The 14,924-nt window shown below is 47.5% G+C and overlaps 1 protein-coding gene across 1 annotated transcript in view; it reads left to right on the top strand.

Annotated features, from left to right (window-relative positions):
• Positions 1–14,924, top strand: part of COL23A1 (collagen type XXIII alpha 1 chain) — a 195,573-nt gene that overhangs the window by 167,140 nt on the left and 13,509 nt on the right. The window contains exons 6-17 of the mRNA XM_074604048.1: positions 736–762; positions 2,674–2,700; positions 3,383–3,409; positions 7,918–7,989; positions 9,244–9,360; positions 9,834–9,869; positions 10,391–10,417; positions 10,846–10,872; positions 12,003–12,047; positions 12,642–12,704; positions 14,009–14,053; positions 14,553–14,630. Of these exons, the coding sequence (XP_074460149.1) occupies positions 736–762; positions 2,674–2,700; positions 3,383–3,409; positions 7,918–7,989; positions 9,244–9,360; positions 9,834–9,869; positions 10,391–10,417; positions 10,846–10,872; positions 12,003–12,047; positions 12,642–12,704; positions 14,009–14,053; positions 14,553–14,630 (591 nt within the window). The remainder of the gene's footprint in view (positions 1–735; positions 763–2,673; positions 2,701–3,382; positions 3,410–7,917; positions 7,990–9,243; positions 9,361–9,833; positions 9,870–10,390; positions 10,418–10,845; positions 10,873–12,002; positions 12,048–12,641; positions 12,705–14,008; positions 14,054–14,552; positions 14,631–14,924) is intronic.

The following is a 14,924-nucleotide window of genomic DNA, read 5'->3' as shown; positions in this document are numbered from 1 at the left end:
GGGCTGGATGCCAGAAACAATGGGGAAATAACAGTTTATCATGTTGATTTACTGTGTGCTTCTGCAGCAACCCTAGAAAGGGGAGAACTGGGGTGACCAAGTGCTTGGTCCTGCAAATACAAGCACATTTCCAGCTTTGTATCACTACAGATGAGCAAAGCACACAGGTATCAGCCTACGGGGCAGATGCACTCTTCCTTCCTCCACAGCAAGAGCCCCCTTCCCATCAGTAAGATTTACCATTATGGACTGAGGGTGATGGCCGATCCCCTCGTCTTGGGTAAAGTGGTAGAGTTTCAGCAAGGCCTTTTGATAGAACAGATGGTTCAGGTCTAAGGTAGACGTGACTCACTCCCAGGACCTGCTCAGTTTAACCAACTCAGGCGCGTTTTACTGCTGCTCTCTTAGAGTCTTTAAAAACCTCAGCGAGTCCCGAGCCCTGTGCCAGAGCAGTGTCACCCTGTCCCTGTCACTAATCCTGTCGCTTCCTCTCACGCTCCTTCATAGTCTGCAAATTGTTTGACGCCTCTCACTGTACTTCTGTGAAACCTTCCTGCTGGATTGCATGGATGAAGGATTAGGTATATAAACAACATAGCCACAGATTGTACTGTACGTAAGTAGAGCCTCTTTCAGAGCATGACCGATATTGCTAGGTTTGTAAATTGATTTTTTATTATTATTATTATTATTATTTGGTTTTTTAATAATACTGTCTTTTCCTTCCCTTTTCAGGGGCCTCTTGGTTTGGATGGCAAACCAGTAAGTAGCACGGAGTGCCAAATGTAATGTTTCTTCATTCATGCTGCTCTGCAATAGAAAGACAGAATCTCAATTATTACTCGTTTATTACTACATATATAACTATTTAGGAGACAAAATGGTATTTAGGAGAATGATTCTGTGGTTTGTAACGTGCAACTCTAAATTCCGAGCCAGGGCTGGCCGGCAGAGCTAGAGGTGAGCTCTTCTTTACCTGTCAGCTCATCTCAGCTGCTTCTACCCCTCCTGCACCACCTTGGCTAGCGGAGACACTGGAGATGGGTGGCAGGGCAAGTTTGGGAAATAAATTCCAGTAGCACCTTGGAAGGAGCAAAGTCAATAATCTTGGTTGCGTGCTGCTGGCACCACAAAGTGGATTCATAAGAATAATTGTTCCCAAACTGGGTTCATTTGCCTCCAAAGGAGCCTGGGTGGGAGGTGCTTGAGAGTGCCCCATGTCTGTGCAGTACTTTGTGGAACAGCCTGGACTTCATTGTATGAGCTGTTTGCTTGACTTTGTTTTTTGCTTGGAAGCTCTTTGGACACTCAGGTGCTCCAGTCTTTTCTTACTTACTTTACAGAAAGACAAACTTTTCTATTTTTACGCTAGATGAACACTGGCCAGCTCGGATTCCTTCAGCTGGATGGATGCTGCAGGAGGTCGCAGCTCTGTATTTTGTGTCCAAACCCCACTCTGTTCCACCACATTCACTAGAGGGCACCATTTGAAATCTTTTCAAGCTCTGGTCCTAAATCAAACGGGATTTTCAAAGTGGGCAGAAGTCATTCAGTCTTTGCAATCGAAAAGTTATTCCAGATACTTATTTCTAGCCAGCTGGGGAGTGTTTTGTTAGAGCTGTACGTTGCTGTGGTTAGTTTTTGTCCTACCCTTGAAGATGACAAATGTAAATGAAAAGAAATCTAGAAATAAAGCATTAGAGAGGAAAAAAAGGAAGGCCAGCTCACACTGCTGTGCTCAGGATTGGCTTTAAATTAGCAAAACCCCGCAATGGGAGAGCAGCGCAAACCCGAGCTCCTGCGCCCGCTGCCTTTAGGAGGCACGGGGATGCCAGTTGTGCACCGGGCAGGAGCAAGACTTCTGGGTGAGGGGCAGGGAAAAATCTCCATGAAAAAGCAAACTTATCAAATGGCCAAACTCAAACCAGACTGTTCATGATCTCTTCCATGAGAGCAAGGGGCCAGCAGCCTTGCTTAGAGCCAAATTAACAGCAGGAGGGGTGCTGCGTGGGGATGCAGATGCTGCCGCTGTCGGCCTCTCTGCTGACCTTCCCCCACTGCACCCCACTGGGTCCTGCTTCGCCAAACACCATAATTTGGGCTGAACCCCAAGATTCAGTATTTTTCTGTGCTGGAAGGAGGATGTGGGGCAGGCACATCAAAGCGCAGCTCTGCGGCTTCTCTTTGGGGCTGCAGCGTGTCTCTGCCCGCCTGTCTTACAGAAAGCTGCTCAGGGGGAAGATGACTTATGTCTTCAGCAAATAGGCCAAAGAAAGCAGCCCATCCTCCTTGTTTATTTCAAACAGATGTATAATTGTTGTAATGATATGCTGAGCATGTGTTTTTCTAGAAGTGATTTAATACTTCAAGAAATCCCTTGCATCTATTTAGAGTCACATGTTTGCGAGCGGCTGTCACGCTGCCTGCCCTGCCCTCGTCCTTCCCTGCTCCTCTGTCCTGGCAAGACCAGGCAGGACCTCCTTGGCGCTTTTTGGTGGCGTGCTGCTCGTATGAAGCAGTGTATAACTTAAAATAATAGCATGTATAACTTAAAATAGTAGCGAATGTGGCTCAGGTTTGTGAATCGATGAATGCAGTCTCCGTGGTTTTGATGTTGTGTGCATTGATGATTCTGCTGTTTCTTGACTCGGATCTTTCTTATTATATTTCCAGGGACCTCCAGGACCAAAAGGGGAAAAGGTAAAGCCTGCGTTAACATGTGGCTTTTGGGGAAGCAACTTTATATCTTCCTTCTGCTGTAATTCTTTCAGTTCAGATTACCCCAATATGCCAGCATGACGTTACCATTGGGTTCTGTTGGGACGCGGAGCTGTGACCGCACGTCCTCAGGTGGCTCTTGGAAAAGCCCCAGGAAGGGGGGAAGGCAGAAAGAATTTGCAAAAATGTAGGAAGAATAAATACGGCCTTAAAGCTCATCTATGCTGTAGGGTTCCTGGTAACCCCTTCAGGGTTAGGAGAGTGGCATGCAACTCTCTTCTTGCTGTTCTCCAAGAGCAAGGCTGTGGGCTCCATTGCTCTGTTTGCATGACATCCTCCCACGACAAAGAAGGTTGTTGCTGTACTGAAAGTGATGTTAATCCTCGCATGTGTAGGACATAAGCAGTTGCTAGGGGAGCCTTAGAGTTGGAAACAGTCCGCTAGTTCTGATTTATTATCTGTTTCATCGCCTGCCAGGGCAGAATCATTCCCTATTGTGTTGTCTCAAGCCCTTCTCCTCCCTGGTTTTGAATACGTTAAGCAATAGGACTCTTGCCACTTCCCTTGTGTGCTGTTCCCGCGTCCAGCTGACCCCGCGCTTGGTCCTTCGTGGTTGAAATGTGAACTCTAATAGCTGACCCTTGCTGTTTTGCCTGATGCGCAGGGTGAAGCAGGGGACATCGGCCCGAGGGTGAGTAGTGACACAGCACGTCAATTTATTCTAAAATCCAGTTGGGTTTGCTCGCTGCACTAAACAAGGCTTTGTGCAGCTTTGGTGCTGCAAACTGAGGTATGGTAACAGTTCTGGAAATGTTTAATTTTGCCATTGGAGCTCTTTGTGGTGGTGGTTTTCCTAACTTTGACCATGGGGAAACAAGAGTTGAAGGCTTTCAGGTAGCTCATGAAGGGTTTCACTTTTACTGGGCTTTTTTTATCCCTGATCCCCTCTTCTAGTGTAGGAGACAAACTCCATGTTTCTCTTGAACCTGTGCTCCTTATTTCTTGTTGTTAGAGCACCAGTGTGCAGTGGTAAGACCTGGTGTCCCAAGGAAAGGCCCAACATGGTGTTGTGCAGGATGGAAGGTTCCTAAGCTGCCTGCCTGGGAGCGTAGGCTGCCCTTAATTGAAAATAAAGGGTTTAAAGTAACTGTATGATGAAGGAAAAATCTTTTGGCAACAGCAGGGGTAACGTGACGTCTCCCATGTTGGGGGTGAGACAGGAGCGCTCACCACGGGGTGTGTGGTAGTTCTGAGGTGGGCTCTGTCGCAGTAATGGAAGTACCATTGGCCGTGGGCACCTGCTGGAAACCTCATGGTAGGGATGTGCTGGCTTGCTGGGGTACCAGCCCCATGCAGGGGCCAGATTCGGAGCTGGCAGCTGAGAGCCAGCTGGTAGGTTTAGATGCAATTGCTGGAAAAGTAGCCAGGACCTCAGTGGTTAACGTCAGGCAGAGATGCCTCAGAGTCGTTTTTCTTTTTTCCCCTAGAGGCTGTTAAGTCACTTTTTGAAGTTGGTGCCATTTTCTGAAGCAGCTCCCAACTGCCTTGGGTGCCTTTGGAAATGTCACCCTTGGGCTCTGAGAGCCCCTAAAATTTCTCTGATAGAATTATGTCCTGTGTGGCTAAGGAGGGGCTCGGCATAAGATCTCAACCTTGCCTAAGTGCCCACCCCCATACTCAGAATAGGCTTTAAGAGGGGATTCAGCAGCACACGGGCGTGAGTTTTGACTCCTTGCCTGGGGCTGTGGATGACTTTAGGGCTGGTGACTCGGGTGATGCTGGAGGAGATGCTCAGGCTCCAAAGCCCCGGTGGTTTGTGCTGATGGATAACGTGGGAACTCACCTCCCGCCGCAGCCGCTGTTTGTGCTGTGGGAGATGCTCTGGGGCCAGGCTCCATCCAGACTCGCAGGGGCAGCTGCCAGCTCTCAAGGTAACACTTGTCCTATGCTTTAATCTACCGATAAAAATATGTGCCTCTTTTTTTTTTTTTTTTTTTCTGCATTTGTCTGGATTTTGCTTTACTTTTAGATTTATTTATGTCTTTTTGCACAAGAGTAAGAGGAAGGCTCAGAAACAATTTGGAAGGAAAGGGGGAGAAACAAGCCTGGCAGAGCCGTGTACAAGTGGGTCTAACAACTGGTGCCTGGCTTTGAAAATAGCTTCCTCTGTGTCTCCAGACATTCGGAGTTGTGGATGGGATATGAAACTTCTTAATACCATCTGGCCTGGATTATTTTTTTTTATTTCTTAATTTAATCTATCTTCTTCCTCCAGTTTCAGTGGTGGCTTTGTTTAGCTGATTTTGAAAGATGTGTCGCAGCAAGTCATCGCATCAACGGGAGGATAAATAACTAGGAATACATCCAGTGCCGCCTCCCTCGTAAATGTGTGTGTCTATGGGAGGTGGAGTGGGGATAGCGTGTGTCAGTGAACGCAAAAATATTATCATTAGGACTGATAGATTAAAAGAGAATAAAGCTTGGGGCAGCTTTGGAGGGACTGTCTGCAGTGGAAGTGGGATGAAGGCAATTAGGGATGAGCTACTGAATGTGTTCGTGTCTGTGCTGCTTCCCTTTCTGTCTTTAATAAACACCTGCCGCCAGTGTGGACAAAAAAATTATTGCACATGGGAGTGCAACGAATGCAGATGCTGGAGGGTGATTTTGGAGAGCAGAGGAAGGTGTTCACATCGGCTTGTCTTAGGCACTGAATGCTAGCGCGTACATCGAGGAGGCTGTTACGCAGCCCCACGTAACCAGGATGGGCAATAAACATACTCAAATACACAAATACACTGACAAAATGCGTGTAAGCGTATGTACAGGGAGAAAAGAAGAGCAGATTCCTTCTGCGCTGGGGAGGAGGAGGGGGAGTTGAAGCAGGATGATGCCAAGGCTGGGCCTGCTGTGCCCTAATACTTGTGCTTGTATTTCTCTCTTAAAATTGCTACACCCCTGAAAAGGATTGTTTTTTATAAGCCAGGCTCACTCCCTGAGCTGCCACTGGGATGACCGCTCTGGATTTATTACCTTAGCTTGTGGGATCTTGTTCTTGCTGATGTTCAGATGTTGAGACAGGTGATGGGATTGATGCATTTTTGCACATTAGGGACAGCGGATGCACAGGGTGCGTGGCAGCCGCGCTGAGTTTGCTCTCGAGAGGGAGAAAAGTGGCTTCAACTTGTGAGAGAAATGCCCTTGCCTCCAGTGGCAGCATGTTCCTGCTCAGTGGCCAGCGCCGATGGAGATGGGACCAGTAACATCTGCACCTGTATCTGTAGCTCCCGTGGGACTAAACGCTGGCATGGTGGAGCTGGCTCTGTAGTGATGGGCTGGAGTTTAGGCTGCAGATAGAAAAGTAGCTTTTTCCCCTCTTTCTGCAGTAAGTGCTTGCCAAGCTTGTGTTGCAGATACAAGCTCAGAAAGTGTCCTGCAGAGCTTATGGTGGCAGTCAAGAGACACCTACGGATACTTCTTTTTTTTTTAATTATTATTTTTATTCTATTTTATTGTGAAACATTATGTTGAAATGGCTAAATTCAGTACTCTAAAGCTGGACATTGCCAGCATTCCAGTGCCCCGTGACCAAAAGCATTGGGAGAGTGTAAGTACAGAGCAGGAATGTGTAACTCCGTCACACTTACCTGCTCTCCTGGAACCTGGTTATCCGTGGCCTGGGTGTTTCTTAGGCCAGAGATGGTGTCTCTATTTAATAGCCCTCAGGGCTGTTCACCGTTCATGGCCCCCCATATAAACAGGGATTGTTTAAAATTAAACGTGTGACGGCTGGTTTTGGTGGGATACAGTGCATTTGGCCTCTGAGCAAAAGCAAATTGTCATTTCCCAGGGAAGCAGGTAGTTCGGGCTTGGGAGGTGTGTGCTTGGGTGGTGCTCAGCAATCTGAGGGGTAAGAAAAAAGTTTCAGTTCCTGTTTTACTCATTTGGCTTTTCTGAAAATCCCACTTAATGCTCTTGTGTATCTTCATGCACGTAAGAAGCCATAAAACTAAGTCCTTTGGGTCTACCACAACCCCCTTTGCTCTCAGTGGAGCCTTTCTGGTGGCTTCTGCAGTATCTGGAGGGCCTGGCTGAGCACGAGGCCTCCACGTCCCTGTTAATTTCGATGTGCCATCATCTTAGTTTTCAAAAATCTCAGGATTTTCAGCATTGTTCCTCCCCAAAAATGGCAGTATTTAAGGGAGGGCTGAGCTAAAGCCTTTCTCTACAGCTTGAAAGAAAAACTTGGGGGGGAGGGGGTTATTTTCCAAGGTTGATTAGTTTTTTCTATCTGAGTTTGCTTTTCCCCTCCCTCTCTGAGATGACTGTTGGAACATCTGTGCTCGATGTACCTGCTCACGCCTGCTGCTAAGCCTGTCCTGGGAGGCTGGGCAGGAGGTGGGCTCGCCTGTGCAAGATTCACCCCAAAATTGAGTTTGGGGGTTATCTGTTACTTGTGTGAAAGGTTTAAAAGCTCCTCGGGCAATTTGGACAAGAGGTTTGTTCCTTAGAAACCTTCCAAAATCCTCATGGAAGATGCGCTGTGTGTTCCCACGGGGATTCTTGCAGGTTTGCGCCATCCCTTTGATCCTCCTGCGGACGTGTGCAGGGATGGATGGGGAAAGGGAGATGCAAGCAGTGTCCTGAGAAAGGAAATGTCTTACTGTTTCTCCCTCGATAGATAAGTGGAAAGGCTAAAAGACAATAGCAATGACTGCTGACATGGTCTGAATGCATTGTTTTTGCATCATATAAATCTGAGAGATTTATCTGCATTTTGCAGGCTAGGGAATACATCAGTATTCATTTTAGCCCTGAAAAAAAAAAAATATAATATTTGGTCTCGGGAGAAATGCTGGGATGTATCCCCTGTGGGGTTTACTGGAATAATGCTCTTTATTCTGTAGAAAGCCCTGCAGTAGGGGAATCCTCTGTACCCCAGCTGCTTTGAATGTCCTATTGTGCAGTAAAGTAATGAAATGGTACTTGTTTTCCTCTGTTTACTGCTTACCAAGCTCCAGTGTATCCAGAATGTTAAAACAACCGCTGTTGGCTACCTAGACTATTTCTTCCTCATGCATCAAGCAATTATGAAGGAAAAGTTGTTATATGTTGTTACAGGCTTTAAAACTCGCTCTTCTGCTGTGCTTTCATCTTAAATTCTTGCTCTTCCCTCTTCTGCCTCCCACTTTACCTGGCTAGATGGTTTTTCCCCGGCTCAATCACGGATTTCTGGCTAACGATCAGCTTGTCTTTAGCCGGCGAGTGCTGAAGGTAGACGTGTGGGGTCTGCTGCCACTGCTTTGCTGTGATTCTTTGAGTTGCTTTTGTTTCTTGCTGGCTGATAGTGTACTCTTGCTGTTTTAAATTGGCCCTACCGTGGCTACATTCAGAGGTGCTTGTTGGGAGCGCGCTTGAGTGATGCCCCATTGGAATTTAGGGGGAGTTTTGTCAAAGCAGAGACACGTAAAAGTGATGGGTTTTTGCATTTGGTTCTCTGTGAGAATTTGGAATCAAGCAACAGAGTCCCATAAATGTTCATATGAACAGTGCTGGTGTTGTAAAATAAAATGCATTAAAGCTGGAGTTCTCTAAATTCTCGCACTCTAAACGTGACGTTTTAATTAGGCAAAATTCAGTGGGAGAGTCTTGACTTGACCTAATTAGATGCAGCACTCAGCATTTGCAATAGGATTTTTTTAAAAACTATGGAAGAGATTTAGGAGCACAGATCTTGTTGAAAGGCCGTGGGATTTGTGCTGCTAAGTCACTTAAGGACTTCTGAAAAATCCCACACTTGTCCCTGATTTGAGGGTGGACCACATATTAAATACAGTCCTCGTACTGCCTCGGTGGTAACCCTTCCAGATGTTGCTAAAAGATTTATGAGATGGCCTTTCCGTGAGGTTTTCCATTGTGCAGCTGTATGGATGTGCCCGGCCATAGCCCCGGGGCTGGGCTGTGGTGGCCGACGGTGGATCGGGAGCCGATAACTGGGTGGTGGAACCCCACGGGATGCTCCCCTCTGGAGCAGGCACCCACCAACCCTTCACAGTCACACCGAGATACAGCTGCTGCTTTTTTCTTTGCATCCAAGTAACGCAGGGTGTGAGCTAAGCTGGATGCTAATATATGACCTTGGCTGTATTTAAAGGATACTACTAAATGCTACTTTTTTTTTTTTTTTTTTTGGTGTGGTGCACTAAGCTATGGAAGTGTGTGCATGCTCCATGCCGGCATGTTGTTGGGTCTGGGTTATTTCTGGGTGCTGCCGAATTGGTGGTTTCCATGCAGACAGTCGTTGGGCAAGGGCTTAATGAGATAAAACCCCGTTGGAAGTCATTCAGCAAAATCCTGGTTAAGGAACCAGACCCAAAGGGCATGAAGCGGCCATGAGCTCCCAGCCTTCCCGGTTGGCAGCTGTAATTAAATTCCTCTGGGATGGCTAAGGGATATGCAGTGCATGTGTCACAGCCACCGCTTGCCAACACCACTTCATCTCACCATGTCTGTGTGAACTTCTTCCAGGGTGATCAAGGTCGAGATGGAGCCACTGGTCCCCCTGGTCCGCCAGGACCCCCAGGTGCCCGGGGGCCTCCTGGCGACACGGGAAAAGATGGCCCAAGAGGACCTCCAGGCCCCCCTGTAAGGACGGGAGATGCGCAGCGAGCACATGCTGGGCAGTTCCCACCCCAGCTAGGGAGAGGAGGGTGAAGGGTGTCCCCTTTCCTGGTGCTGTCACCCCAACCGCTGGGTCCCCAGCCTGGGCCAGCCATTGGGCTCTGATGGCCACCAAACCATGGCACTGGTCATACAGCAAAGCTTTGGGGCATGGGGCCAAGGGAGCAGGAGGGGACCTTCCATCTCCAGTTCCAGAGCAAAGAACTGGACCTGGAGCATGTATTTACGGGTGCTGGTTGTAACTGGAAAAACCCAGAGGAGATCTCTTCCCTGATCTGTAGCCTTCAGATGACCTGTTGCAAATCTCTAGACCACTGGTAATTTATTTAATAAAAAAAATAGGCTGCAACACAATGCTACTGAACGTCCTAATTATCGCTGAGCGTTTTGGAGAATGAGGGATAATAGTTTCAGTGTTGGCTTTTTCATTTTTGCAGGGCTTCAAAGGCGAGCCGGGAGAGGACGGCCTCCTGGTTAGTATTGCCCGGCAGCACCCGTGTGTGCGGGTCCCTCAGCCCCCCACACTGTACATCGCTCTTCAGCTCACTGCAGCAAGTGGTTTTGTGCCCTTGCTGATGGGAAAACCCATGGAAAATTACATGTTTCCTAAACTGGATGTTTGTCCAGGGGTACCTGTGCCCTGGGGAGAAAAGAGGTCAGTCTTTGTCCCCTTGGGCTCCTCCGGAGGGATCTGCTGCTCCTGTATCCCCACTTCTGCTTCTCTGAGGCCTCCTGGCATTGTAACTCCAGTTCACTAAGGCCTAGGTTGGATAAAAAAAGTGCTTATTATATGTTAAAATATACAAACCATAAAAAAATATTTATTATTTACTGGGAGCACAGAGAACTTACAGCTGTATTAGTAAGGGAAGTTGGCATCTGGCTCTTTTTTTTTTTTTTTTTTTTCATGGGAATTGAAGTACTCTTGGAAATGTTTTTATCCTGTTATACTCCATTGTCAAACAAATATACCAACTCCTCTTATATTCGACAGGGTGCCAGGGGACCTCCAGGACCAAAGGTGGGTAATAAATAATTTCTTATCTGTCTAATTTTAACGCAAATTCTAGAAATATTGCTGCATAAGGGGAATGGAGGCAAACATGCTTATTTCACACTGGACTTATCTGTATTGATCAGGCAAAGAATTTTAAGGTATCAAATTAGCCATTGACTTGGAGCTGCAAGTGTCTGTCTGAATGTGTCGCCTACACAGAAAGCACAACCGCTGCCCATGGTAAAACCTTGGGGTGGGGGTGGAGGGAGCCATGGGGGGCTGGAAGCTGGTGTGCTGTGGGAATGTGCTTTCTTGCATTTGGAGGCGGGGATAAAGAAGATCAGCACAAGCCAAGTATTTTAACTTTACCATTAATTTGGAGTATCCTTACGATTGTTATTATTTTCTGTTATGTCCTTAAACTTTCTTCTCCATGTGTGTTGCTGTTGAAGGGTGAGCCCGGCATCCAAGGGAAAAAGGTAAAACAGTGATTTTTTTTGTTTGTTGTTTGTTTGGGTTTTTTTTTTTTTGCTTTGCTTTGTGTGGTGCTTGACTAGGGAAACTATTGCCAGAGACTGATGGAGAAGCAGTGGCCATGGCTGTGGCCACTGAAGCTTGGCCATACCAAGCCTGCCCTCATGTTCCCCGGGGTTTCTCGCACATGCGACCCCAAAGCACAGACACGGCTGTGCCTGCAGCCTGGTTTTCATTACCACAAGCAAGCCAGAAGCTGCAATCGCATCTGCCCAATAGACAAAGAATAAAATAGCAAATGCCAAACAAAGCAGTAGGTCTTTGAGCCCTTACACTCCAATAATTCAAGCTGAACCAAGAAGCGCCTGGAGGCTGTTATCTGCCCAGGGGCCCCCGGGATGGGCTTGAGGTTCCTGGGACGGGCATCACTACACAGCACCTGGGTCTCGTGGCATTGCCCACTCTGTAAGGACAGGGACACTGCTTGGGTCAGGCATTGAAGTCTGCAGGAGATTCACGTGTCCGAGCTCTCCACATTTTCTTCTGGTGGTGCCATCAAGGAGTGGATAAATCACTGCCTTTAACTGAAGCCAAAGCACTGACAGGGCCCAGCCTTTCCCTCTTACTGCTCTGCCCCAAAACAGACGTGGCCATGGGTGTTTTTCAGGCTGGAATTTGGCTTAAAAAAGTGGTTTTACTCCAGGAGAACAACGAAGCATGACAAGTGAAACAAGAAAATCTCCTCCTGGCAGATGGGTGTGCTGGTGACTTGTGGTGAAGTGCATGAGGATGGGTGGCAGCTTGCAGGGGGTCTTTGGGACCCAAAAAGCCTGAATGGATTAAATATCTAATTTGTCTCAAAGATGGGAGAGCACTTTTCCCACAGGCTGCTGTAAGCAAATTCTGGGAGATGCCCATCCACTGCCCTGGGAGCAGGGGAGGCAGAGCTGGGTGGGAGCAGGGGACCACGCTGGAGCCTCCTGGACTCCTTGCTGCAGCTTTCCCCCAGCCTCCTGCAAACCTGAGTGGGTCTCAGGTCTGTGCAACACTCGATGGGGTCAAATGATGTGTTGGGTCCCAATGGTACATGTGTAAGCACTCTTTGTATTTCACCTTTTATATTTTATTTCATCAGGGTGATGATGGGATCCCCGGGGAACAAGGACTTATGGGCCCGAAGGTATGTTCTGCTCTGTGTCCATCTAATGTATGTGCTTGGCAGCATCTCTTGCTATCTGATTTCCTGGCACAGTATCACAGTTGGGTTGAGAAGCACATTTCTCCCCTGACATGGAAAAAGAACCCAAAAAAAAGAGAAAGAGAACCCACTCCTTCGCATTGATAGCTCTGCCCGGGAGAAGTTTGCAAGCGCAACATGTTGACTATTGCAGGGAATTGCCATTTAGAGGCTCCTCTTGCAGAAATAAATCCGGGTGTTGCTGGGGGTGGCCTGGAGCCTGGGGGACGTGGGTTTGCACTGCCCAGACCAGGGTGCAGCGGGCTCTCCACGGGAGTCTTCTCCAGGTGCAGCAGTTTTGGGGATAACTTTAGGGCTGAACATACCACCCGCAGCCAAACTGTTAAGCCTGAAAGCTTCATTTTTTTATCTCAAAAACTCCCCTTTTGCACCTAGGCAACGTGACGTATTTCAGGCTAAAAGCAGAGCTTTGCTCACTCGTGTGTAAAAGCAGAGATAAAGCAAGAAAATTATAATCTAAGAAATGTGTTCTCCATCCTACCTTTATAGCATCTGTTGAAATTGTCTTGTTTTCAGGGAGAGAAAGGAAGCGTGGGTCCCAAGGGAGAGAACGGCACAGATGGCTTGCCAGGACCCAAGGTAAATAAATGTCCATTAGCTGGGAAGCGGGGCACGATGCTGCTGGGGCAGAGGGGTTTGGCTGAGTAGGTGTTTTAAGCCTTTGCCTTCTAAAAGGCTCATAAAATGCCCAAACTGAAACAAAACAGGGGGATGTTAAGAGGTATTTTACCTTTTCCTGGTGATTTAACGAAAGCTGGATTCAAGCAGAGATCAGTATAAGAGTTTTTAAAATCATCTCCTTACGTGTTTTTCATTGAATTGCCTCTTTTTTTTTTCCCCTAAACCTCTGATCACATTTTGATCCCGTGTATTGCTGGCTGCGGTACCGCTTCAAAGCCCAGAGCACTTACGTGCCGTCCCGTTCCGCCGACCTTCACAACTGCCAAGAAATGCAATGAGACGGTTTTGATACGTTGAGCGGTGATGATGAGGCCCCGACAGCATTCGTGGGCTGTTATGTCCCCTCTCAGCTGCTTCTTGTTTAGAAGGCTCTGTATCCAGTCGCGTTCTCTGTATCGAGCAGCCGGGGCTCCTTGTTGAGCGGGAAACTGTATATGACGCAGAAATGTGGGCTCGGGTGACCCTTAGCCATTTATTTTATTATTTTTTTTTCCTAAAACCATAGTAGCAGTGTTGGTTTGTTCCCCCTGGGACCTGCTGAATTGAGTTTTCCTATTGAGAGTCTATGCATTTCTACCATTTTTTACTTTTTTGGGGGGGGGGGGTAGCTTTAATTTGGCCAGCAAATGGATTTTCATGGGTATGGCAAAAGGTTTGGGTTTTGGATCCTGAACTTTGTTTCAGGTCCCTGCTGTGGGAGCGCTACAGCTTTCCAAAACTTCCCAACTTTCCAAACAAAAATTTGGCATAGCCCTTTTCCTTAAACTCGCCCTCAAAAATGGTTTAAACGTGTGAGCTGAAACTTTCCACACGCAAAATTCAGCCTAAAGCAAAGGAGAGCCGTGTAAAAGCTCAGCACCAAGAGGGGATTTTGGCATGCTGGGAGCCGCCAGCGGAGCCAGGGAGCGGCGTCGCCGTTACCGGCAGCTCAGTCGTGAGCGGGACACTCTGCTCCCACTGCAATGAGGAGTTCTTACTGTTGACAAGCTCACACTAACATTATTTTTTGCAAAATATATTTGTTCTGAAGTCAAATCTATCTCTATCCTTTTGCCTAGGAGCAGCAGTTCCTTGTTGGTGCCGTACCTTTTCTTAATCTAAAACACATCTTGGCATCTCATGTAGTTACAGTATTTTTAAGATAAATATCCTATATATTCCTTGGTCTCTTTGAACCAAAAAATGTGATTTTTATTTTTCAGGGTGAACCTGGTGAGAAGGGAGGAATCGGCTCCATCGGACCCCGGGTATGGATGCTCAGGGATTTTCTTTTTCAGTTTGGAGTCATGTGTTTGCCGCGACCTCAGCTGTTCCCCACCACCTCTGTCTGCTTAGTAAGCGGTTGAATCGCTTCAGGATCAGTTCAGTGCTAGAAAACAGAGATACTACATACTTAAACGAATTGTTATGCAGGTACCAGATGCTGGCATGGGAGATAACTCTGGGAAATGCAGTCAAGTCCAATTTTCTTATCAACGTGACCATCCCATGACCCTTATTTTGCGAGAGGGGAGTGTGAATAGGGGCAGTCAAGTGAGGATTTCTATGCATTTCTCAGTTACAGAGATGTGTGCCTTTCTGAGGTTAGGTTGAATGGCAGTTACCGCTGTCAGACTCGGAATTGATGAAACTGATGGTGTTTGTAAGGTGATAATCCCCCAAACACCTGGGTGTCGGGTCTTTGCTTTCGTACCGCTGGCTTCTCGGATGCTGCAAAAACTAAATAGGATTCGTCCCCGGTTGCAGGGTCCCCCCGGCCTGAAAGGGGAGCAGGGCGACACCGTAGTGATCGACTATGACGGCCGAATCCTGGATGCGCTCAAGGTAAGTCCCACACCAGGGCCGTGCTGATTCCTGCAGGTTAATGGGAAGTGGCTGGAAAAAACCCAGAAAACCCAGAGCTGGCTGGGAGGGAAGAGCTTATCATACCGCAGGGCTGAAGATATTTAGGGTGTACCACCAAAAATGGTGGCAAAAGCTGGAGGCTGTGAACTCAGGCTGGGTACCAGGCTCATGGGACGAGGATGTGGGATGCAAGTTGATATTCTGCAGGTAAAAGCAACCTGACGCAGCCCGTGACATATAAATGCCTGATGCAACGAGTGTTTTCAGCCAAAT

This window comes from Larus michahellis, chromosome 11, assembly GCF_964199755.1.
Source record: "Larus michahellis chromosome 11, bLarMic1.1, whole genome shotgun sequence".
NCBI lineage: Eukaryota > Metazoa > Chordata > Aves > Charadriiformes > Laridae > Larus > Larus michahellis.
Note: the sequence above shows the minus strand (reverse complement) of the source record. Positions and strands in the feature narration are given on the sequence as shown.